General features: G+C 30.8%; 1 protein-coding gene across 1 annotated transcript in view; it reads right to left on the bottom strand.

The window, feature by feature from the left end:
- Positions 1-24,460, bottom strand: part of Ect3 (Ectoderm-expressed 3) — a 74,024-nt gene that overhangs the window by 6,316 nt on the left and 43,248 nt on the right. The window contains exons 6-10 of the mRNA XM_075370228.1: positions 23,707-23,887; positions 19,894-20,124; positions 14,807-14,931; positions 9,356-9,613; positions 4,559-4,693 (exon numbers count right to left, since the gene is read on the bottom strand). Coding sequence (XP_075226343.1) covers positions 4,559-4,693; positions 9,356-9,613; positions 14,807-14,931; positions 19,894-20,124; positions 23,707-23,887 — 930 coding nt within the window. The remainder of the gene's footprint in view (positions 1-4,558; positions 4,694-9,355; positions 9,614-14,806; positions 14,932-19,893; positions 20,125-23,706; positions 23,888-24,460) is intronic.

The following is a 24,460-nucleotide window of genomic DNA, read 5'->3' as shown; positions in this document are numbered from 1 at the left end:
TAGGTCCCAGAACTGAATTTCAATAGTTTTTTAGAAGTCTGGAGTGAAAACCAATAAACTGGGGTAATTTTTGTTTGACATACAATAATTTTGTTAAATGGGTAATAATCAAGTAAGTTGAATAAAACAAGAAAAGTTAAAAAAATTCTAATTTTATTTAGACCAAACAACAATATAACTAGTAACAGTACTCTAGACCAAAGAGTATTATACGTACCAGATTATAATAAATGTTCAAAAATGAGCCTGCCATTTTCAACACATTTCTTAGCAGGCTTCTACTGCTTTTGTTTTTCTTTTTAGTTCTTCAGGGCTGCCTTTAAGTTGCTCAGCCGCATCGATAATGTGGATAATTAATTCCTCACGAGAATGTATTCTTGTTTTGTATTCAGATTTTTCACCTATCCCAGATGCAAAAATCTGAAGGTGTTAGATCAGGCAATCTTGGTGGTGAGCAATGTGGACATCCATGACTGATCCATTTCTCAGGGAAATTATGATTTAAGTGAGTGGAAACGGCACAAGAGAAGTGGGGGAGATGCACCATCGCACCATCATGCTGAAAGTATACTTCCAGCATACCACTAAGTTCCTTGCAGTGCTAGAGTAACATCTTAAAGTTTCTGCGGCAATTCTTCTTGAAGAAAGTGCAAGTAGACCTCAGCGTTTATGTGGCCAGTAATATGAATGGTCCAAACAGTTGATTGTGAAGAAGGCCACACTATACATTAACACCGAATCCAGGTTGAAAATTACCTTCTACTGTTTCATGAGGATTTACTTCTGCCTGTGTAGCTGCATTTCATAAGTTGTAGATGCCATGTCGAGTGAAATTTGCCTTGTCAGTAAACAAAACATGTCTGTAGAGTTGTCGACTTGTATTCCACCAGTTGTAGAACTTCAAGCGAAGCAGACCGTCTCCTGGATGTAGATGTTGAAATTGCTGTTTATGATAAGAGTAAAACTTGTTTTAAGTGTCCTCCAAACCATCGAATTCCGATTCACTTAGAAAGACATCGTGTAATGATGCCTGGTCTGCGCTGAACTGCAGTGACAATAATTTCATCAATAACAGTGTCGGGTTGGACAGATCGTTCATAGCTGGTACAAATATTAGGTAGTGAACCCATCACCCATAAATTGCAAAAAGTCGTGCTAATTGTTTTGAGATTGGGAATCCTGTGATCCGGAAAATGTGTTTCATTTCTATGGCAGCAGCTGTAACATTACCATTACAGACACCTAAAATGAATACCATATCAGTATATAACTCTGTTGTAAATAAATATGGCATTACTTCAATGGCAAACTGATAACACATTTAAACTAAAATTCATAGAAAAACTTCGCCAATGACAGAACAGTTCAGAGTAGCCAATTTACTTAATTTACGTTAAAGAATGATTTAAACACTAATACAGTATTGCTCATTGTTGTTATTGCAAACAACAAATAATAATTTTTCAAACAACTTATTACATTTCTGTCAATAAAAATTTATTATCTAACTAATTTTTTATTTTAAAATTGTGTAAATTCAGTGTTTTAAAAACTTTTTAACCGTGAATGTTGTTTCTACAAATTTTTCACATCACCAAAAAAAAATTTGGTTTTTGTTTACATTAAAAAAGTAGTTTTCTGACAAATATAATGATGTATTTTCTCTAAATAAAGTTGGAATTTTTCTAACTTTTCTTTGTTTTACTCAACTTAACTTACATCATTTTATTTAGAATTAAATTCTCTACTAGTTTTATTTAAAAGTTTTATGTGTTTATTACCAATTTAACGAAGTTATTGTATATCAAACATAAAAAACTGGGTCCCTCTTGCCGTTGGGTCTTGAAACCTAGGGTGCCCATGGCAAACTTGGTTGCCAGACCATCACGCCACTCTACATCACAAGCTGCTCCCTCGAGCACTGTATGTAGTCTTCTACCAGTCTGCACTCATACCTGACCCAAGGAGGTTGCGTCCGGATGGTCTCTCTCAATTCTTGTTCGGATGAACATTACTTTAAGTTTTATTTAGTTTATGTTTGCTATCTTTAATGGTAAGTTAGAGTTAACATCTCTAATGTTAAGTTATTGTTACAAGTGTTATGTTACAAAATTATTTTAAACTGCCAAGACGGTGTACAATTAAACAATCCTTCAATTATCAACAAGGTGTTGTCTTCATTCATCACCTATGAACACATACACCCTCACTCTAAAATCTACCGCAACGCTGTTAATCAAGGGCGTCCCATCAACGTCGCAGCACTGGGTTTTTTACCCCACTTTATTGGTTTTCACCCCAGATTTCTCAAAAATTACTGCAGATACGGTTCTGTGACATTTTATTTGATTTTTCAGATTAAAATTGTAAAAAATTGCTAATTCTTTCTCTTAAGTAACATCCTAAAAATTTCAGTACAACCTCTTTCACTGGGTAGCTGCAATCTGAGCGAAGTCTTTCTCTAGTATTAATTCATAAACAAAGCATTTTTAGGACATATTTTTTATTAATTTTTTTCCATTATTAGATTATGAATGTCCTGGGAGAACTTTGTTATATACCTTTGTTATATATATATATATATATATATATATATCCAATTTAAATCCAGTGATCTTTAAATTATTTTCTTTAAATTCCAATATTTTCTCTGGCCTATACTTATTCTTTTTGTGATCTCCAGTTTGTAGTTGATTTTGAAAGATAGCGTTTGACCTGTTTACATATTTTATAATCTTTCTGTCTATCTTTATTACAGTTTGTGCTGAATTTACCATAACTTTTGAACTATTAGAATTAAGTCTCAATCCTGTCATTGTACCTTCTTCAGTAAATTCAGTCAATATACCATCTAATTGTTTAGCTGTTGATTATTAAAGCAGTCAAAACTACATCCACAAATTTCAAATTATTTAACATCCTTAATCTGATCGTTAGAACTATCAAGTTATAAATGGATTTGGATGATGTTTAACAAACAGATGGTATAAATAAATTATGTAAGAAAGCTACAGTATAAATCGTGTAGCTGGTCTACATAAAAAGTCTATTTTGTTTTTCACAAGCTTACTTTTGACATGTTTTATAATAGAGCATCTATATAAAATAAGTTCTTTTCCTTTGGCTAATGTTGTTTTTATCATGCATTTGATTTTTTTTGTTACTTACTATGGCTTTTTAGTCTACAATGATAACCACTATTGCAGTGCCGTATTGTTTTATATTAAACAGTTCATTTTGAATGTACCTTCAAAACATGCAGGATCAGTGTGAAAATAACATTATATAAATATATTTACATTGTATAATAATCCAACTTGGTCCACCTAAGTACAGAAATTATAAATTAAATAAGATGACACTTAATTTTTCATATTTTACACTAGCGCTTTAGTGGCAACCCACATCTTAATTTGTAATTTACTTTTTAAGTGTTTTTTTAAATCTTAAAATTTTTAATTTCGATAATTTAAATATTTTTTTTTAAAAAGCTTTTAATTTGTGATTTTCAAAAATTTTTATATTCTAATTCTTAAATTTTAATTTATAAAAAAATTTTTCCATATATTAATAAAAAAATTTTTTTTATATATTTCATTGTATTTGAGTATAATATGTAGTTTGATATAAACACTTAAAAAGTAAATTACAACTGAAAATATGGGTTGTTACAAAAGCGCTATTGTAAGATATGAAAAAATAAGGTAAGTGTCATCTTATTTAATTTATTATTTCTGTATTTAGGTGATATATATATATATATATATATATATATATATATGTATTTTTTTTTTCTAAAATCAATTCTTTCAAGACTCCATCACCTCTGCACTAATAATTTAAATATATAATATAAATCAACTTAATCCACCCAAGTATAGAAATAAGAAAACTCTTATTTTAAATATATAATATTTAATATATATAATATTAAATAAATATAATAATATATTTAAATAATATACTTATTTTATAATATATTTAATTTAAATGTATAATATAAATCAACTTAATCCACCCAAGTATAGAAATAAGAAAACTCTTACCTTATTCTTTATCTATTACTTTAATTTTCTTTATCATTTTTAATATAGTACTTTCGTGGGATCCTGCATTATCAGTCGTATATAAAATTTGTATACAATTACATATAAAACACAAAATATTAAAAGATTAAAAATACGTACACATATGCAAATGCATATGAAGTCATTAAGTAAAAATAAAATAAAATAAAAACTATAATAACCTGTAAGTGGCTAGCCAAATACTAATACTGTGCTATTTGAATAAATGAAATTTCATGTATTATCTATGAAGGTGTTATTTCTTTTAAACTGCGGGTGATAAAACATTCTTCTTAAAGATCAGTAATGTATGCAAAAATTAACACAGAAATAACACCTAAGAAACATTAAGATATTTATATATTTTTTTGGTATAAATTTATTCTTATGCTACAGGTAATAATGCTTCACGGGTTTCATTTTAGTCTGTTCCTCAAACTGTAATGTCTTTCAGTCAGTCGGGAAAATACTATAAAAGAGTGATTACTAACCTTTGTGTCATTAATATAAGTTCCATAGTTGATATGGCCTTCATTTTCAACAAGTAAACTCAGTGTATCCCCAGAATGTGCTTTTAGAGGTATGCTGAAAATGTTACGGAATCTACTTAATATACCCACTGGTACCTATAAACAATAATTATTATCATAATATGAATATAATTGAAGTGACTCAAATGTAAATATATTATATATACCTTATCATTTTTCATATATAGGTTTTTGTCCGGTAAGCCATGGTAACTTACTTCCTATTTTTAACTGTCGTACTACAAAAATATTTAACATTGTTGTTTTAGAAGTAACTGTTTAGGAGTTAACAAATGGACTTTACATAAACTCATAGAAAATATATGTATATAAAAAAAACATTAATTATAACAGGCAAGCTTAATATATAGCACATATACATCAAGATCACAGTATACTTGAACAATATGAAATTTATAAAAGCATTAAATGTGATAAAAATTATGTATTAAATAAAAAAAAAAAAAAAAAAAAAAAAAAAAAAATTGATTGGTTGAAATATATCATTTGGTTACATGTTTATGGGGTTTCGTGATTTTTTAAGATGGAAACCATTAACAACAGTGATTCATTAACAAAGAAACTTTACTGAGGAAGGAAATGTTAATTATTTAATTATCAAAATTATATTTTTTAGATAATTATTTAAAACAACTTGAAAATTTTACATCAGTTGTTCAAAAAATTATTGACCGGATGGATTGCAACTGACTACTAACTTTATGGATGTAAAACCTTTGCATCGCGCTTCTCAGATAGATGTAACATTGCTAACTGTGTGAACAGAATCGCCATTAATTTTAAAGATACATTTCTGTTGCCAATAAATCAAACAAAATTTTTGGGTGTTTTATTAGATGAACAATTCTCATGGGATAGTCAAACTGATTTTGTTTGTAACAAAATCAAACTGTAATGTTTTGCTTTGAAGGTTTTTAATACTGTTAAACTTGTTAATTATTCAGTATTTATTATGATTACTTATATTTGTGTTTGAAGTATATTTCCTTCTGATGTGTAATATCATCTCTTGGGTTCCTTCACAGAATGAGTTTTCAAGATACGAAAATGATCTGTCAGTTCATTGTTTGATGCCTATAAGTATTAATCTAGGAGAATGATGATATTTACACTTATAAATATAAACACATTTTTACTTATCGATGTGTTAATATTTATGAATGTGTAATCTTTGCTAAAATGAAATCACTTTTTTTCTAAAAAATAACAATATTCATCTCTATTGACCCAGACAATAGAATGGTTTTTGTGTAACTCAGCACAATACTGCAGCTTACGAAAAAGAGCCTTATTATGGTTCTTTGCTACTTTTAACAGGTTACTGAAGCATGTAAAAAATCTTGCCACCAATTTATCTAAAATTTAATTAAAAAAATTTCTTTTATAGAAACAATATTACTTTATCAATTAATTTTTAAATAATAAAAATTTAAAATTAAAAACCAGAAATTTTCTACCAAGCAACTGGTACATTGTGTGCTCAATTAATTTTTAACACTATCTGAATTGTTATTTATTTTGTAGTTTTTTTTTTTATATCTAATGTATTTAGGTATTTACCTTTACATTATTTCACTGTTTTTATTTTAAATAATTAATATGGAGTTTAGTCACATCTATTTTTTATTTTATAATTAATTGTGTATTCTGTGGAGCAGCTTTGATTGGTTTCCCTTGATTCATTCAGGCAAATGGTTTTTTTTTATTGATGGGTAGTGTACTCATTCCTATATCTATAGAGTATTCAATTTAAAAGAGCCCCCATCACACAGTAGTTTATACTAAATGAATATTTTTGTTAAATTGCATATATTGGCATGAGATGGGTAAAATAATATGGAAGATTTTGATACAACTGGAGCTGGAGTGAAGAGGACTGTTTATTGCTGCACATTTAAGTATTGCCAGTCTTTGTAGAGTATTGGCTTTTGAATAAGGTTTGTAATTGTATGTTTTTTTTTTGTTAAAATGCAGTTAACTTGAATGTGTATGTGTGACTGAAACTTATTTATAGATGAAATCTCATGTCGTGTGTCAGCTAAAGTTCAGGGAGAAATTTGGAAAGGAAGCATCAGTGAAAAGTGTTATTCAGAAGTTAGTTAAAAAATTTTGTGAAACAGATTTAGTGTTATATCAGAAACATGCCGACACAGTTCAGTTTTAATGATGCAGCTCAAAAAGGACATTAAAGCGGCAGTTACAAGTTCTCATAAATCTTTGTGGAGACTAAGCCGGTAAAAGAAAATTTCATTAGGTACAGCACACACTGCAGTGAGGAGAATTCTGAATGTCATCCGTATCGAATGCGAGTTTTCTATGAGCTAACTAATACTAAAAGGGTTCACTATTGTCGATAGTTCAAAAACTTCATTACAGGCAACATTGGCGCTTAAAATCAAGTATTTTTACAGATGAGGCACGGTGAGTATGTTAATGAAAACCTGCACATTTGAATCTCCCATACACCCATAAAAAATAGGTGAATGGTATGTGGTTTCAAGGCGACGCACCCTTGGTTTTATAAAAAATTGTGGATGCTGCCATCTTCCAAGAAATTATCTAACAGTTCATAACCTTACTGCAAGAGGATGAGCATGATTGATGATTGCAACAGAACAGCACCACTTGCTGTACAGTTCACACACACTACTATGGAGGTGCTACATAATATTTTCAGTGGTAGAATAATTTCTAAAATATTGTGGCCACCAAGATCCCCTAATATGACTAGTACAGACTTCTTTCTGTGGAAGTTATTTAAAATAAATTATTTATAGGAGCAATCCGCACACCAGTAGGAATTGAAGATAAACATTATCAATGTCATTCGGGAAATAGACAGAGTACTGCTAACAAGACTAGCCAGCAACATGGTCAAACGTGTTAAGTGCATAGAAGTGGAAGGACATTATTTTCAACAGCTTCTGTAAATTATTATATAAATGTTTGCCAATAAACTATTATTTATAGACTAAACTAAGTATAGGGCCTCTTTTAAGTTGATTCACTATATAAAAAAAATTAGGTATATGGTACAAGATCTATATTGTTATCTACAGATCAGAATTAAACATGTATTTATTTTACAAGCACACGTTTTAGTTTTTAATTTATACTCTTAACATTACTTATACTTAACATATACTCTTATCACTCCAAAACTTCATAAATACCTTGCTCCTTTTCACACAGTAAAAATGTAAATTGTTCAGTTTAAATCAATGACAGACCTTTATTTCTGCTATTTAACATATCATACTTTTTTTTGTTATTTCCAGTTTAGCACAAACAGGAAATCTTTAAGAAGTTAGAAAGTAATAATTTTCTATGAGGAACTACAAGTTTAAAACAGACTTATTAACTATGTCAAGAACATAGAAAATTTTGAATTGTGGCTGTTTTTATGAGGGTTGTTTGGAAATTTCTCGGCCTGATGAAGAAAACACAAGATTTTTCAAAATTTTTTCAATTTAGTCGCCTTGGAATTCGAAACATTTAGACCAATAGCTTTCCAACTTTTTTATACTGTCACTATAATGTGATTAGTCTAACTCTACAAAATAAGTGGTTGTCTCGGCACTGACCTCGTCACTTGAAGTGAATCGTCCAGTAAGTCTGGTGAATATGACATGTGGAAGAACTTCAACGAGTAGGTTTTGGAGTTTCGCTGCAACAACCCAAAAGGTACGTGCGGCAGATTATTTTGGTGAAAGACCACATTCTTTTCAGCCAGATGTGGTTTTAGTCTAAGTAGCATCCTTAAATCGGTCCAGTAATGAAGCATAATACTCCCTGTTGATAGTCTTGCAGTTTTTCAGGTAGTCTATGAGCACCACACCATAAGAATCCGAAAAAAACCGGAACTATGATTTTTCCTGCAAATGAAACTGTTTTTGTTTTCATTGGTGTACTTTCACTTTTTCCCATCCATTGTTTTGACTGCTGTTTTGTCCCTATGGTGAGTAATGATGAATACACATTTCATTTACTGTTAAAAATATGAAGTAACTCAGCAGAATCACATTTAAATAAGTGTAACACCCTGAAAAGTGTTCAGTTGGTGTTTTTGTTTGACTGCTTTGAATGAAACACCCATTGGGTATGAAAACTTTTTCATATCGCCTATAATAGCCAGCAAGAGGAGTCGCTGGGCTCGCAGCAAAACTTTTTCATACCCAAAACATTGTGTAAAATGTAGTGGAAAGGTTATAGAGGTGTTTATGGTGTCAGTGAGCTTGTTTGTCTTGATCATTTAATGCAGAATTATAGATTTTTATGACAATTTTGTCAGTTAGTGATTTTTGGACATCATGACTGTTGTAAACAAACGGGAGGAACCCATTAAAATGGAATATAACCCTTTTTGTATATCCATTGGAATTAAAAGTTATAAAACAAAGTACTTTATAACAGCTCAAAATTTAATTTTACCCACTTTTCAGAAAATGTAAAAATTGTCTGCTTTACTTGATTGCCATAAAAAAATAAACTGAACGCATGCATCTGCAACTTGTAGCATGCCATCTGAAGGATCATACTTGACAAATATCATGGTAATTTGGTTAACTTGCATCATTCCGAGAATTTTCAAAATGACCCGTATATACAAAAGTATAGTCATCATTTTAACATTTATGTATAGTCTTAAATCAAGTAGTTTCAGATTCAGATTTACAAGAAAAAATATTTAATTTAGACAGTTTGCCTTAAATATAAATAATTTAAATTTTATCATACCTGATTTATGAATACAATTGCTCTATCTCTAATACCAGGTACATAAAGTTGTGAAGGATCAGCAATTTGGCCATGAAGTTTATGCTTATAAAGTACAAAACCATGAAGTTGATTAATATCTTCAAAACTTAAGGGAAATTTATTGTGTATACCGTCAAATGAAATATCAAACAATGACATTTTTGGTTCCAGCTTAATTTCTCCGTAATTACCTTTTTTTGTGTATGTATTAACAAATGTATCTGGTACTGGTAAGTACTAAAAAGATAGAACACATTATTATTAAAAAACATCATGCTCAGAATGCAATATATAAATATGAATAAATTAACTATTAAAATGTTGGCTGCATATGAATTTTCTCACTTTTATCCCAATCGATCAGTTATTTGTATCACTAAATGTAACGTGGCATTGTACTCTATGTTCTATTCCAATACCATTACACAGCAACGCTGTGACATTTCAAACTTAAAAATTTCAAATAGAATGTGTCATTTTTATTTCCAAGTTTATAATTATGTAGCCCAGAAATGGCTTCTTTGTTGGTCAGCCAATGCTCTGAGTGCAAAGTCTGGTGACTGAGAAAGAAATATTTCAACTTCAGTTTTTTCTTTACCAAATAACCATATATAAAATAAATCATTGCTAAATAAAAACAACCGTATCGTTTTGTGGATGAATTGATATTTGTAAATAAAAATGTGATTAAATATTATTTACCGAGACAATCCATAATAACTCTCAAGAAAACAATTAGCTGGCGTAATCTTATGAGCAGCATTCTGTAATAGCTTATGGCTAATGTGACATGACCATTACAGTACATTTTCTTTTCTGCTAACAGTTACAGATTTTTTTTATACATCATTCTTATCATATTAGCTGTTCCTTTTAATTTCCTCCGTTAAAGCCATTACTGGCAAGGAACGGAGAGGGTGGTGTAGTGACTTGACACGCTACAAGGTGGGATCTTCTCCCCTCAGGGGGGAATCGAGATGTTCCTTTTAATTGCCAATGGGGTCATACCACGTTGAATACACTGGTTCTCGTCTGTTCCTTTTAATTACCTTAATAATTTTCTTATTCAGATTACTGAGACGAACCAATATTTATTTGAAAAAAAAAATAACAATGACCATTCCTAATTGAAGTAGCCATTAAATAGAAAACGGGTTATAATTTTTTAAATCACTGGTTGAAAGTCATCCAAACTGGTGAGGGAATGGGAAAAGGTTAGTAATTAAGTATTTAGTTAATAGAGCATACTTTTAGAAAATTATATTTATGAGTTCTCATCATAGACATGTTAGGTTAAAAATGAATTAAACAGTAGTTGTATATATAAAGGGAAACTTGTACTGCTTGTGGGTCCAGATAGAAAGGTCAATACAGATGAGAAAATATGATGTAAGTTCATTTAATACAAACTTTAGTACGGTATTAATGCAAACACTTGGTTAAAGTAAGAGGGAATGTGAATGGGTTCACAACCTTCGACATTAGTCAAAGATTAATAAACAAAATGAAATATGAACCTGTAGGCCAAGAACAGATAGTACCTACTCTGTTTGGAGGAGTCTAAGCAAAATGAAACAAAGAAGAATGGTGACTAGTCAAATGTCAATTTTGAGGTAGAGTAAAAATATCGGGTGAAAAAAGATACGAGGTTAGTTTACTCTGGCTAGATGAGCACCCTAGATTGCCAAGTAATCTCACAATGCACAACGAAGATTAAAGAAGTGGGAAATTTTACAATGGAAAGGAAAATACAAACAGTAATTGTCAGTGAGGAATAACACTGGTTAACATAAAATTTGTGAGTGAAAAGGGAGTAGGTGTTCTGTATAGTATTTTATATGCTGAATCTGAATATGTATTCCGAAACAACCCCCATTATGTAATAATCTTAAGTTACAACCCCTTAAATTTATCATTCCATCATTTGCAGAACAAACAATACAAATAAGTTAGTACGTCACACGCCTGGTCACCTGCAGGTGGCCTGGCTCCTGGGTAAATCATATATCAAAGCTGGAAGTGTTGTTTCAGCTACGTTGGAGGCACGACTTATCGGACAAACTGGAGGAGACGAGACGCCAGTTTCAAACATATTTCATGTTGCCTGCGTTGATTCTGATGATGGGGGATCTTGCCGGGGCTCTCGTGGACGTCTTTAACAGAATCAGGATAAACAGTGGCGGCTGCCTGGGGCAAATACAAACTGAGATATACGGGCAGAATACTGCGATCTTCGTACGAAAGATACTAGAATGTGAGGGCAGAGTGTCTGGGCACTATCTACACATAATCGCGTCGGTTGCCAGATTTCCATCTGCTTGGAGTACCGATTCCTCTCTTGATGTCTCCCACCAGGCGAAGACTATGATGATTACAACTACTGTGACTTGTATCGATTTACTCAGATCTCTTAAGATACAGCTTGTAGTACCACCGACGTCGGAGATTCTCTCCATATGTAAGTCTGGAGTAGACTTATTAAAGCAGAATTGACAAATACTATTAAGGAAGGAAAGGTACACACTAAGACCAAGATGGCCGTTCTCCGAGTGCAAAACATGGAGAGTGGCATACAGCCGGCTGAGAGAATATTCATCAGGCCACAAATAAGAACATTAATTTGTGAGAATATATTTGACAGCAAACTGAATCCTAAAGTACTAGCAGCATGGAAGTCATTCAAAGATGTGATTACTGGTTTTCTTGGAAACAGAAAGGCTGAAAACACAATCGGCTTATAAATGAACTGTTAGTGAGACACAAAAATTTAGCCTGCAAAATGTCATTAAAAATTAATTTTTTACTTCCTCATTTGGATGTTTTCCCTTTAAACTCTAGCAACATCAACGATGAACAAGAAGAAAGGTAACACCAAGATATATTGCAGGTAGAAAAATGTTATCAAGGCAGATGGGATGAATCTATGATGGGTGAACTAATACTGGATGATAAAAAGAGAAGACTTCACTGAACACAAAAGGAAAATAATAAAAAGAAAAGATAAATGTAAAAGTCTGCAAAATAAAGGTAGAAATTTTAATTGTAATTATTATTATTATTTTTGTATTCTATTATTTAAGAAGTTTCTCAGTAGTTTACTGAAGATGTGAGAGTGATGAAGAAAAACTGATTTCATTTTAAGATTCAGCATTAAAAATACATTCTAATTTACCTACTTTTATCTCACATCCAAATTATTATTTTTTTTTTATTGACCTCTGTAATTGAAGAAGTCCCAATTATTGATTGGGATAAAGGATATTATTTACTGAACAGGCTTGTCATTAAGGAAGGAACCTTATCCCAGTTTTTAATGCATCCACGAATGTAAAAGGGCAATGTTCATTAAACGAATGTTTAGAAAATTTGATTGAATTCATTGGACACTTGAAAAATTATGTAACAGTTTTTACATTGACAACTGTGCCACTAGTTTATCTTGCTTACAGGAGGGATGCTCACTTTTTTCTAGTTTTCCATTTTTTTTAATTTTTATTAAAAGAGAATGTACCCAAATACCAATTGATATACAGTAGCTTGAAAATTAAGCCAAACACAGGGAATTATTAGTTTAGTTCTATGTTGTGGCTACATTGCTTGACCACAACCATTCTTTAAGTTGTCTATGTAATGTGAGAATATTGTTCTCACAATACTTCTTTAAAAAAAAAAATACTTCTTTTTCTGAGCTTGGTGTTGGACTAGGCACAGTGAGTGCTATTTTAAAACAATTTAAAGAAATTGGTTCCTATTCATCTCAAAGGAAAGGAAAATGTGCAGTACAAGAAAAACTACTCCGACAGAGGATTGGTTATTACTGAGCAAAAGTAAACTTGATCTAAAATTATCTGCTATGGATAAAAATCGAGAATTAGCAGCCAGTGTTACAGATTTACACATGACAACTGTTAGATGCTGACTTTTTGCAGCTCATTGGAAAGCTCACCAGCCAGCTAAATAGCAACTTTCAACACCAGCAATCTTCAAAAAAAGGCTCTTGTGGGTAAAAACACATGGCAACTGGACCAAAGAAGATCGGAAAGATTTTATGTTTTTAGTCACATTCAGGGGAGAAACGGTTTCATACAAAAAGGATCGGATGAAAATACATCACCGTACCTAACAATCAGTTAAAAATTCCCAGAAAAAGTGTTTTGGGTTTGTTTGAGTTTGAAGGCCCTTGTTAATTACTTCCAGTAGATAGTATGTTGAAAATTGATGGATATATCAAGATTCTGAGGGAAAGGGTTGTGACACAACTTCAAAACAAATTCCCGCAAAGCAATGGACTATCCAACGAGATTTGGCACTGTGTTATACTGCCAAAAAAGTTGAAAAATTTTTTGAAGAATGAAACATTAAAGTGCTTCTGTGGCCAGGCAGCTTCCAGACTTCAACTTGATTGAAAATCTTTGGCCAGTAGGCAAAAAAACGACTCTCAAAAATGAATTGTACCACAAAAAATGACCTCACGAAAGCAATATACTGGAATGGTTTACAAAGAAAAAAAAATTACATAGTACACTTGTTGAATTGATGCTAAATCGTGTACGTGAAGTGATTAAGAATAAAGGAGGACATAATAGTAACTAGATATTCAAAATTGTACAGGTATGATTATGATCTTTTTTTTCTAAATTAAGTTACCTTTTATTAAATAACATCTGTGTTTCGATTAATTTGCATGCTATCGTACTTAGCAAAGACTGGTATGTCCAATGACAATCCCACTGTTAGCGTTATCAGCAGTGCCTGGAAAATAATGGCTGACAATTTGATCTCTTCTAGTAACTGACAAGCTTCTATGTTTGTATTAATTAGTTTGAGATATGAAATTTTGCTGTATATTAATAATTGTTTACGTAATAGTTATTCCAGTTGTGTATACATTTTATTGGGACACCATGTGTATAAGATATTGATAGTTATCTGTTTTATACATACCTCCATCTTTTTCTATCATCTTTACTCTGTTCAAGTGCTGTTTATAAAGAAATCAAACTTTATTTAAAAAAAGAGCCTTTTTAGATTGATACTAAAAAGGACATGAGAGCAAGAAGGATGGTAAAGAGTAGGAGGATAATATGTGTAAAAGATTATAAATAAGTTTCTATAACATTTTCTCTTAATGCTGATTTAAAAGTTTTTTAAATTAATCGCTTAGTAAATATCATATTAAAACTGTAAATATTTCATTTTTTCTTGTTGTTGATGTACACTGATCGGCATCAACCTAAAAGCTGACCTATCCGATGCTATGTAAAATTTACAAGCCCAAGAGGAATTAGAAGATGAAGACACTTTCAACTGATATCTTCAAGGTAAGAGATAACTGTAATAATAATTATAATTTTCAAATCAATTTGATTTTTTCTTAATAGATTACTGTATTTACTTATTCGATATTATTGTATAATGACAATATTTTACCTGTTTTAGAAGTTCTTTGATTGCAAAATATTTACTAGTTAAATCACCGGCTTCAGTTATTGGAGCATCGTAATCATATGATGTCAACTGAGGCCTATATCCATTAGAGTCATCGCAATTTGCTCCTGCATTAAATAAAATTATAAAAATAAGATTTATTTTACAAAAGAAAATTTATGAATTTACATTTTTATTATTTGATGATATTCATAAAGAAATGAGGTACAACGTTTGAAATATAAAATTTAATTAGAAATACTTATTCTGCAGTTTTGAAAATATACTGAGTGGTCACAGCCTATTATTTCAGAAGTTGTAAAGAAAATGAAACATTTGGATACACCAACGTAAATTAGGTACCAGAGCCCACCTTTGGGGCATAACACAACAATGGTTGCCATTTTGAATCGCCATCCATTCATTTAAATGGGAAGGGGGGGATCAGTGATGTATCAAAACAGATTGATGTTTTACCAGGAATTCATTTCTGCAATCAGATTTCACATAATTGTTAACGTTATAATAGTTATTGGCATCCAAAATTGACACTGGAGAGCTACATGATGTGTAAAATATATCAACAGTTTTGTTAAATGCATAACTCCAGTCACCAGAAGTGATTTCCGTGCAGCACAGCGATTTGTTGCAGTGCAGTATTGTGTGTGCAGTTCTGTTTGTGTATTCAACAGGAGAGGATAGCTATAGTTGAGGTCTATAATCGTATTCCCAGTATTCGTAGAAAAATTCCCGAAAAATGGAGTACAACAGGTTCGGTTTCAAATGTTAAACGAAATAAGCAACTTTCCGTAAGGACTCCACAGGCCATTGCCGATATTGAAAGGACAAAAAAATCACTAAGTAAGTTATCCCAATAATCTGATGTTAAATACACATCTTGTAAAATTCTTCATTAATTAAAATTGAAACCATACCATGTTACAACTGTGCAACAGCTGAAGGAGCAGAAAAACCGAAACTACTTGATTATTGTAACCGGCTTCTCGAAAACATTGTTGGTGGACAGATAGACCCGATTTTGTATTTCATGTTAGACGAGGCATGGTTTCATTTATCCGGCCATGTTAATTAGCAAAACACCAGGTATTGGATGGTGAGGAATCCTCACGAGATATTTGAGCATCCACTTCACGATGAGAAAATTGGTGTTTGGTGTGCCGTTTCCGGTAATCGTATTGTGAGACCAATCATTTTTAATAAACAAATTTACCTCACAATTTTCGAAGAATTCTATGCGGAATTAACTGATAATGAAAAAGAATTCAGCTTCTTCCATCAAGACGGAACAACGTGTCACAAATAAAAAGTTTCATTGAATCGCGTTCATGAAGCTTTCCCAAATGAACTAGCTGTCCGACTTGAGGCATAGGATTGAAGCAGCTGCCACATCAATTACTGCAGACTTGCTGATTAAAGTATGGGATGAACTCTTCTATCAGCTGGATGTACGCCATGTGACAAATGGTGCTCACGTTGAACACTTATAGGAAAACTGTTTGTTGCTCCTTCATTTCATGTTTAATTTATCATTACAAGTAAAATTTAATAAATATTATATAACTTTAAACATCCCAATATTCATTTTGAAACACATGATATTTAATTTTATGTCATCTATTAATTTCTAAAATTGTGATAATATGAAATAAAATATGTATTGTTTATTAGATAAGCATAATTTATTAAGTTATTGAAAAAAACTAAAAAAACCAATAATTTAACATTTTTGAAAGGAAATTGTATCTAAGTAGATTTTTTGCTCAGTTTTGTCTTAAAATAACAAAAATTAGACTTATACAACTAAAGACAACAAGATAATCATCAGGTCTAGGAGTGAGAGGAAAGAACAAAATCAGATTTCCTAGTTATTATCATCTACTTATTTTAAATAAATGATAATGGTACATTACCACCTTTGTTTACCTGAATTTGTTTTCATTGTATGTGTTGGGACAACGCAATGTTCTCTTGATTATTTTACAAAAAAATTGGTTATTTTACAGATTTCAAATGCAGATATTCAAAAGAAATTTAAAAAATCTTTCTCCAATGATAAAAAATAAATTATTTTTTTCTTTGCCTGTTTAGTCTTAAACTTAAATTTTTGTCTTCAGTCATTTGACTGGTTTGATGCAGCTCTCCAAGATTCCTTATCTAGTCTCAGTTGTTTCATTTCAATATACCCCCTCCATCCTACATCCCTAGCAATTTGTTTTACATATTCCAAACGTTGTCTGCCTACACAATTTTTTCCCTCCATCTGCTCCTTCAATATTAAAGTCACTATTCCAGGATGGCTTAATATGTGGCCTATAAGTTTGTCTCTTCTTTTAATTATATTTTTCGAAATGCTCCTTTCTTCATCAATTTGTCGCAACACCTCTTCATTTGTCACTTTATCCACCCATCTAATTTTTAACATTCTCCTGTAGCACCACATTTCAGAAGCTTTTAATCTTTTCTTCTCAGGTACTCTGATCGTCCAAGTTACATATAAAGCTACGCTCCAAACATATACTTCAAAAAATGTTTTCCTGACGTTTAAATTTATTTTTGATGTAAATAAATTATATTTCTGACTGAAGGCTTGTTTCGCCTGTGCTATTTGGCATTTTATATCGCTCCTGCTTTGTCCATCTTTAGTAATTCTACTTCCCAAATAACAAAATTCTTCTACCTCCATAATCTTTTCTCTTCCTATTTTTACATTCAGTGGTCCATCTTCATTATTTCTTATCTTCATTTCATTATTTTTGTTTTGTTGTTGTTTATTTTCATGCAGTAGTTCTTGCTTAGTACTTCATCCATGCCATTCATTGTTTCTTCTAAATCTTTTTTATTCTCAGCTAGAATTACTATATCATTAGCAAATTGTAGCATCGTTATTTTTTCACCTTGTACTGTTACTACAGATCTAAATTGTTTTTTAACATCAAGTGCTTATAAAATCATGATTTTGCCTGTTTCAATGATAAGCTTTTTTGATACAACCATTTTTAAAAATGATAAAATTTGCAATTCTCTTTGAAGTATAAAATATATTAGATTTGAGAATCGTTTTGTTAAGCAAGCTTCTCTTTACATAAAAATAAAATTTTGCTTTTTTCTATTTTTATTTATTTTATTTATTTTTTAAATTACTTTTCCAAAAAAAAAGAAGTGCATACAATATTTATGACAGTAAGTCTAATTACAGTTCTGAAATTGGTGTTTTCCATTCTCAGGCTGACCAAAAAGCATGACTGATTCAACATTAGAAACCAAAGTATACTGCAAACATGAGCACTCAGAGCTAACTGAAGAATAACTTGTAGTGGGTGTGAATAAGGGTTCAATAATAAGGAAGTAATTGATAACGGTTCAGAAACCCATTGTCAGTCACTGTCACTCCTTTCAAATCAGTCAGAAACACCTTGATCCTTACTAGTAGATTTTCTAATAAACTGATCTTATGTTATAATCTCTACTGTAATTTTCCATCTTTGTGTTGATCCTTGCTTACTTTATTTAGCTCCATTATATATATATTTTTTTCTTCTTGATGATCTTGCTACATAAGCTTGAAGGTCGGGATATGATATGGAAATGGAATTTTGTAGCATACGAGAAATGCCATGCCTGACTGAGATTCAAACCTGGAACCTCCAGATAAAAGGCCAAGATGCTACCACTGCGCCACAAAGATCAGAGGAGTAATGTAATAAATGTAGTTATTTAAGTAATTATATTTTTTATTATTTGTTAAAAAACATTTTAGTCTAAAATAAATTTTTACATAGATCTTTTACATATTCCTGGCTTCGCCAGGAAGGTTATGCAATCTGGCTACTTAGGGCTTCATGCTTGAAAACTACTACTCAAAAGGAAAGTTAAATGGAACATTATAGCATGTAAGTATGGAAGTAAAGAATTATACAAAAAATAGTAGTATTCTACTCTTTGAGTAAAATTCTGAGATATAGGAAACATGGTGACTATTATTTCCTTACCCCCTTGACTGTTTTGCAGCTAAAATAAAATGAAATCAGTGACCCGTATTTAGAAGTTATTGTATAAGATTTGATAAAAATCGGTAATCCAGTCTGAAAATACCAAGCAAAATGATTACTGATGAAAAAAATTAACGTATCATTCCCCACCTTTAAATAAAATTGTTTGAATACATAAAGTGACGTATTAGTGTAATAGAATCATCTAATTACATAATGTCATTTCGAGACCATTTTTAAAAAAGAAAATAACACTTTTTTTTTGCTCTTACCCCTTCAAGGGGTATCAGAATAAGACCAGGATTACAAAGTATCTTAGCTACTTAAAGAACATCAAATTATATGAAAAAATGTACCTTTTATTTGAATAAAATTTTGAAAAGGCACCTACAAGAATCTATATGTCTGTGCCCCCTTGAAGGTTTGTGACCAAAATTAAATGGTATTAACATCTACATACAGAAATTATCTTGCCAAATTTTAAACAAGAAGGTCAAATAGTTCAAAGAGTAGGTCTGCAAATATCAAACAATAAACAGGTGAACATGCATATGTACATCCTTCAGGAATTTTTCAAAACTAAAATTGTGATTTTTTGTTAGAGGGGTTCATAAAACAAGCAAATCTGACCCTTTTCTTTCAGTAGTATACTGTACTGCTTTTGTAGCATAACTATATACTTGTAACCGGGAAAGTAAAAATGGTAAGAGAAGAATAGTAAGTTCTTTTTTGACAGGCTATTAAAAAGCTGTCTAACATGTAAATAAATCTATTTTCTGTTGTTATGTAAGTGGATGATATTTTTTTATTAGCAAAACTAATAAATACCTAAATATTTATATGATTTATTTTTGTTTTTCATTTTTATAGAAATGAATATATGTAATACACTGAAGTGCTATTTAGATAATGATTTCAATAGGCAAAACCCAATATTATTACCATAGCATTATTGATTAAATAAGTAAGATGATCAGATAGCTTAAGAAGAGGTCATCATTTTAATATTACATTATAGTTTAAATTTTTAGAAAAAACCTTTTTTTTAAGTACTTTTTAAAAGAAATATAAAATATTTACCTGCCATAAATCCAAAATTTGTTCCACCGTAAAACATATATAAATTAACTGAAGTGCTGTTACTGTAATCTAGGATATCTTTTAAAGTTTCTATAAATTTTTGTGTTGGAACTTCTTGAAACTTTTCATTCCAATGTGTCAACCAACCGGTATAATACTCTGAATTTACTAGTGGTCCATTCAGTTGACCGGCATTACGAACAACTTCAAAAGCTTTAGTCACATTTGTACCTATTAAAAAAAAATTATTAGTAATTTTTATTTGTAAGAGGATTAGTGTAAATGTTTCAATAGTATTTTCAGTTACCTCATAACTGAGTTGCACAGTATCGTAAATACTGAGCAAGTTTGTTTTAAGAAACTGTGTATTAATTTTTCATAAGCCTTTCAAAATGAATTATCTACAGCTTATTCAGTGTAGTTTCTAGTGGCCCTATTGTTAATGACACTAATTTTAAAGAGGTTCAAAAAAATTAAGATCAACTTTCTAGTATAGTGCTAGAAAAGGTAAAGATGGTGAGCATGTGGGCCAGATTCATAATGATCTCCATGAATTAAAGAAACTGGATAATCTACCAACCTGTGTCAAATGTATTGATGACAGTTACCAATTGAAGGAACTAATTGGTTTTCAAATGAAAATGATTCTACCTAATTTAGTAACATATCAGAGAGCAACTGATAAAATGTTGTTAATCACAAGATCATTAAATTTAATATGGATCTGTCAGAAACTGGTGGCTGTTATTTGTACAAGAACAGAGTTTCTCGTTGACATTGAATGTACATAAATTGGCAGTGATTAACTACAGGTCTAGGTAACAATCTAAGAAGATTAAATCATCTTGAAAAAATTGAGGCAACTTTTTATACCATTCTGCAACCGTATTACAATTGATAAATTAGGTGTTTGACTTGTGAATAATTAATGTGTTAATTGTTGCTTTTCTTTAAAGAAAAATTCCTTTTTAAATAGCATTATGCAATATAATTACGTAAAATAAATATATATATATATTATAAATATATATTTATTATTATATTATAAATATATATATATATATATATTAATTTTAAAATTAATGGAAATTATTCTCCCAAAGACACTTTGAGTGTAATTTCAGTCCTTCTTTAAGAAATTTCTAATATTACTATTATTAATGTTAGTCTGAACAAATTTAAAGAATGTGAAATAGGCAAACACACTGTTTTGAAAAATGCAACATATTAAATTAAGAAACATGACTAAATTGAGTACAGTTTCTTTAATTCATGGAGATCATTATGAATCTAGCCTCATGCTCACCATCTCTACTTTTTCCATCGCTATACCAGAAAGTAGATCTAAAGTTTGAATCCCCCTCCCCAGTAATATTATCCCCTAATGAAACCCCATTTTTATCCAGAATGCTCTTCTAAAAAACAATGCACAGTGGTTAATTCATTCATTCTTTGATTCACAACTACTTATGATTTTGAGTGGTTGTTTAACTAACCATTTTACTACAAAACTTTGAATTTTGCTAGAGAAGGTTTCTAAATAATTACCACCTTTGCCCTCTCTATTTAGTAGAAATGTGTCTGCTATGGGAAGTAGTCCTGCAAATTTAGTCATATAAATTTCACTTTCATTTTGTAGTTGATTGTGGCTGTATAATAATAGCAACTAAATGTAGTAAGCTATAAAAAGCTTAGCAATAACAGCAAATATGCTGTTAAAAGCAAATATCAGTAAAACAGGCACATATCTAAATCGACTGAATCGTCAGAGGATTGTCTTTGTCTTTTACAATTTGCATATACAACTGGCGTATTCTTTTTCAAGCAGGCCTCAAGTCATTGCCAATTGTAGCAAAATAAGCACAGCATTTGTGATGTCTCTTTGCAGTGCCTGAAAATGCGGTCGTACTTTGACATTTAAAATACCTTGAAATAGAAAATTAATCCTTTGTAATATTTGGTGTATAGTCTATTGACACCTTTCTCCAAAAGTTCCTCCTTCCTCCAAAAGTTCTTTCCTGAATTCAGGAATTACGTTAATAAAACTGGTATTTGTTCTTCTGCTATCTCTGAGTGTTTTGAATTTCCATTGAGTCCCCAGATTCTTTATCATAAGATAAAATTGTCTAAAAAATTCATTTTTAAGGTTTTTATCTATATCTACCTCTATAATATTTAATTACTCTGCTGCAGTGGAAACAGTCTGACACCCATTCTTCTAAAGCCCAGCTTTATTTCAGCTTGTCAGGTGTTAAAGAATTCCCCACTATGACTATCAGCCTTACTCAAAATATTTCCCTTAATTCATTGCCTATTCTTTGAATATATTCACAGTCGGAACTGTTGTATATTGAAGACTGTTACTGTAACATAAAGCAGTTTTATCTAGCGCCATATTTGTCTTAGGTACTATTCATGGATCACATATGTTAAGAGGGTGAAACAGAAAAATTCTTTATAAAGTAAGTTGATGTATGCCTTAAAAAATTTTAGGGTAAAAACATGGAAAATGATGCAGTCTTATAAAAGTATGAATGATAATTGAATTCTATTTAAAATATTTAACTAATTGAGCATTAATAAAGAAAAGTTTCTTATTAAAACTAAAAAAAAGTAAAAATATTACACAGGATAATAAAGTGCATAAGCTGACAAATAAAAGTAATTATTAAAAAATATTATTATTATCAACAACATCAAGACTCTGTCTCTGTGTACTGTAGTATTTATTCTATGTAATATAGAAAAATGTAAAATATTTACAATAAACTGATTACAAATGAAAAATACACTTTTGATGGTTTATAAAAAAAAAAAAACTTTTATATGTAAAAACATAATTATATGGTTTTATATGGAATATTTTTAAGTCTGTATAATTGCTGTTATTGATGTCAATATTGATTATTGTGTTGCATAACTGGTCTGGCAAGGTGGCTGCTATTACTATGGGAAAAAATGTTTTCTTGAATTAATGAAAAAAAAACTCCTTTATGATTGTGCGGGGATGTTTCAGAACAAAGAATAATTAACAAGGCCACCGACAAGGCGATATATCTGCAACTGGAATAAACAATTAGAAAACAGTGTTGACATAAAAAAAATTTCTGGAAGACCACTCGTGTCAGAAGAACAAATCAGTGGTAATCGTGATTTACATTACTGTAGTTCAGATAAATCAGGAACAGATGAAAAGACGCCTTATAAATATTACTCGATACAAAGTTTAAATGATAAAGGAAAAATCTTATGTGAAGATTTCTTCTGTAAAGATTTATTTTGGACATGCAGGAAGTATTAACGAAGATAACGGTTTCCTGGGGTTACATAATGACACAAAACAATAATATTAATTTTAATTGTTTCTATTAAAGGATGTAAAAAAATCATTTCAAATAATCGGGTTAGAATTAAATATGTTATTACATTAATTTTTTAGCTGAAAAAAGATTTATATCCTGTCATGATTAAAATTCTTCCTGCAGGCAAGAGAGTATGCGGACCAATTCATCTTTCATCTAGCATTCTGAGAAGTAAAGAACACCAATATATTGAAGGAAGTTAAGCAACAGACATTAAATTAAAATACTATTTTACCGGACGGTTTGATGTTAAATTTCAACTTTGATTCAGAGGTTCTGTAATTTCTAAATTTTTATTAATCGATTCCTTCAATAAATGAAAGATCATTTATTGATAAGGATAAAACATGCGCACAGAAATAAAAAAAATAAGCGTGGAAAAGGAAAGATAAAAAATATATAAAACCGACTATACTTGTTAATACTAACAGCTAGTTTAATGACCACTTACCTGGCGCAAAGTCAACAGTTATAAAAACTCCAGGAATAGGACCGCACCTCATAAAGCCATCACCAGCTCCGTCAGTGGTAAAAAGCACAGCATTGTTATGTATGTAACTTCTGAAAAGATCTCGCAGCCATATTGTATAATTAAAATCACAAGCAAAGTAACTACCGTATTCATTCTCTACCTAAAAAAAAAAACAAAAACAAAACATTGACATAACTTTTCATCCGATCCAGCATACACAGGAAAAGGAGCTGTTACTTGAAAACAATATACAATGATAATGTATTTCGTTATGAATTCTGTAACTAACACTAGCATTATACAACTAACTAAAGTAAAAAAATTACAAAGTTGCCGAATATGTAGCACTTCACTCTCTACTGCATGTTTTCTTTCGTCTTCTTTTGACGATTCTGATGAACGCTCACTCCCAAATTGATGATGACACGTTCAAGTTTTTGTTCTAGAGGTCCTTGCAGCTTGCGATACTCATCTTTGTTTTTTTACATTCGACTGAGAGTTCTGCAAACTTTTTAAGATAAATTTCCGTCGTTGCAGCTTCGTAAATTGTACATTTTCGGCTGCTACCCGGTTCTTCACCGGTGCCCATATCATCTCGATGGGATTCAAATCGTGGAGTAGGCTTAAAACAGGGAACCCCCCTTCCTCCAACACCTCATATGTTTTCAGATGATCTTTATTTTTTTTGTCTCATACAACTGAACTTTCGTCAAATTTTCGTGAAACGATAAGC

Source organism: Lycorma delicatula, chromosome 7, assembly GCF_047948215.1.
Source record: "Lycorma delicatula isolate Av1 chromosome 7, ASM4794821v1, whole genome shotgun sequence".
Lineage (NCBI taxonomy): Eukaryota > Metazoa > Arthropoda > Insecta > Hemiptera > Fulgoridae > Lycorma > Lycorma delicatula.
Note: the sequence above shows the minus strand (reverse complement) of the source record. Positions and strands in the feature narration are given on the sequence as shown.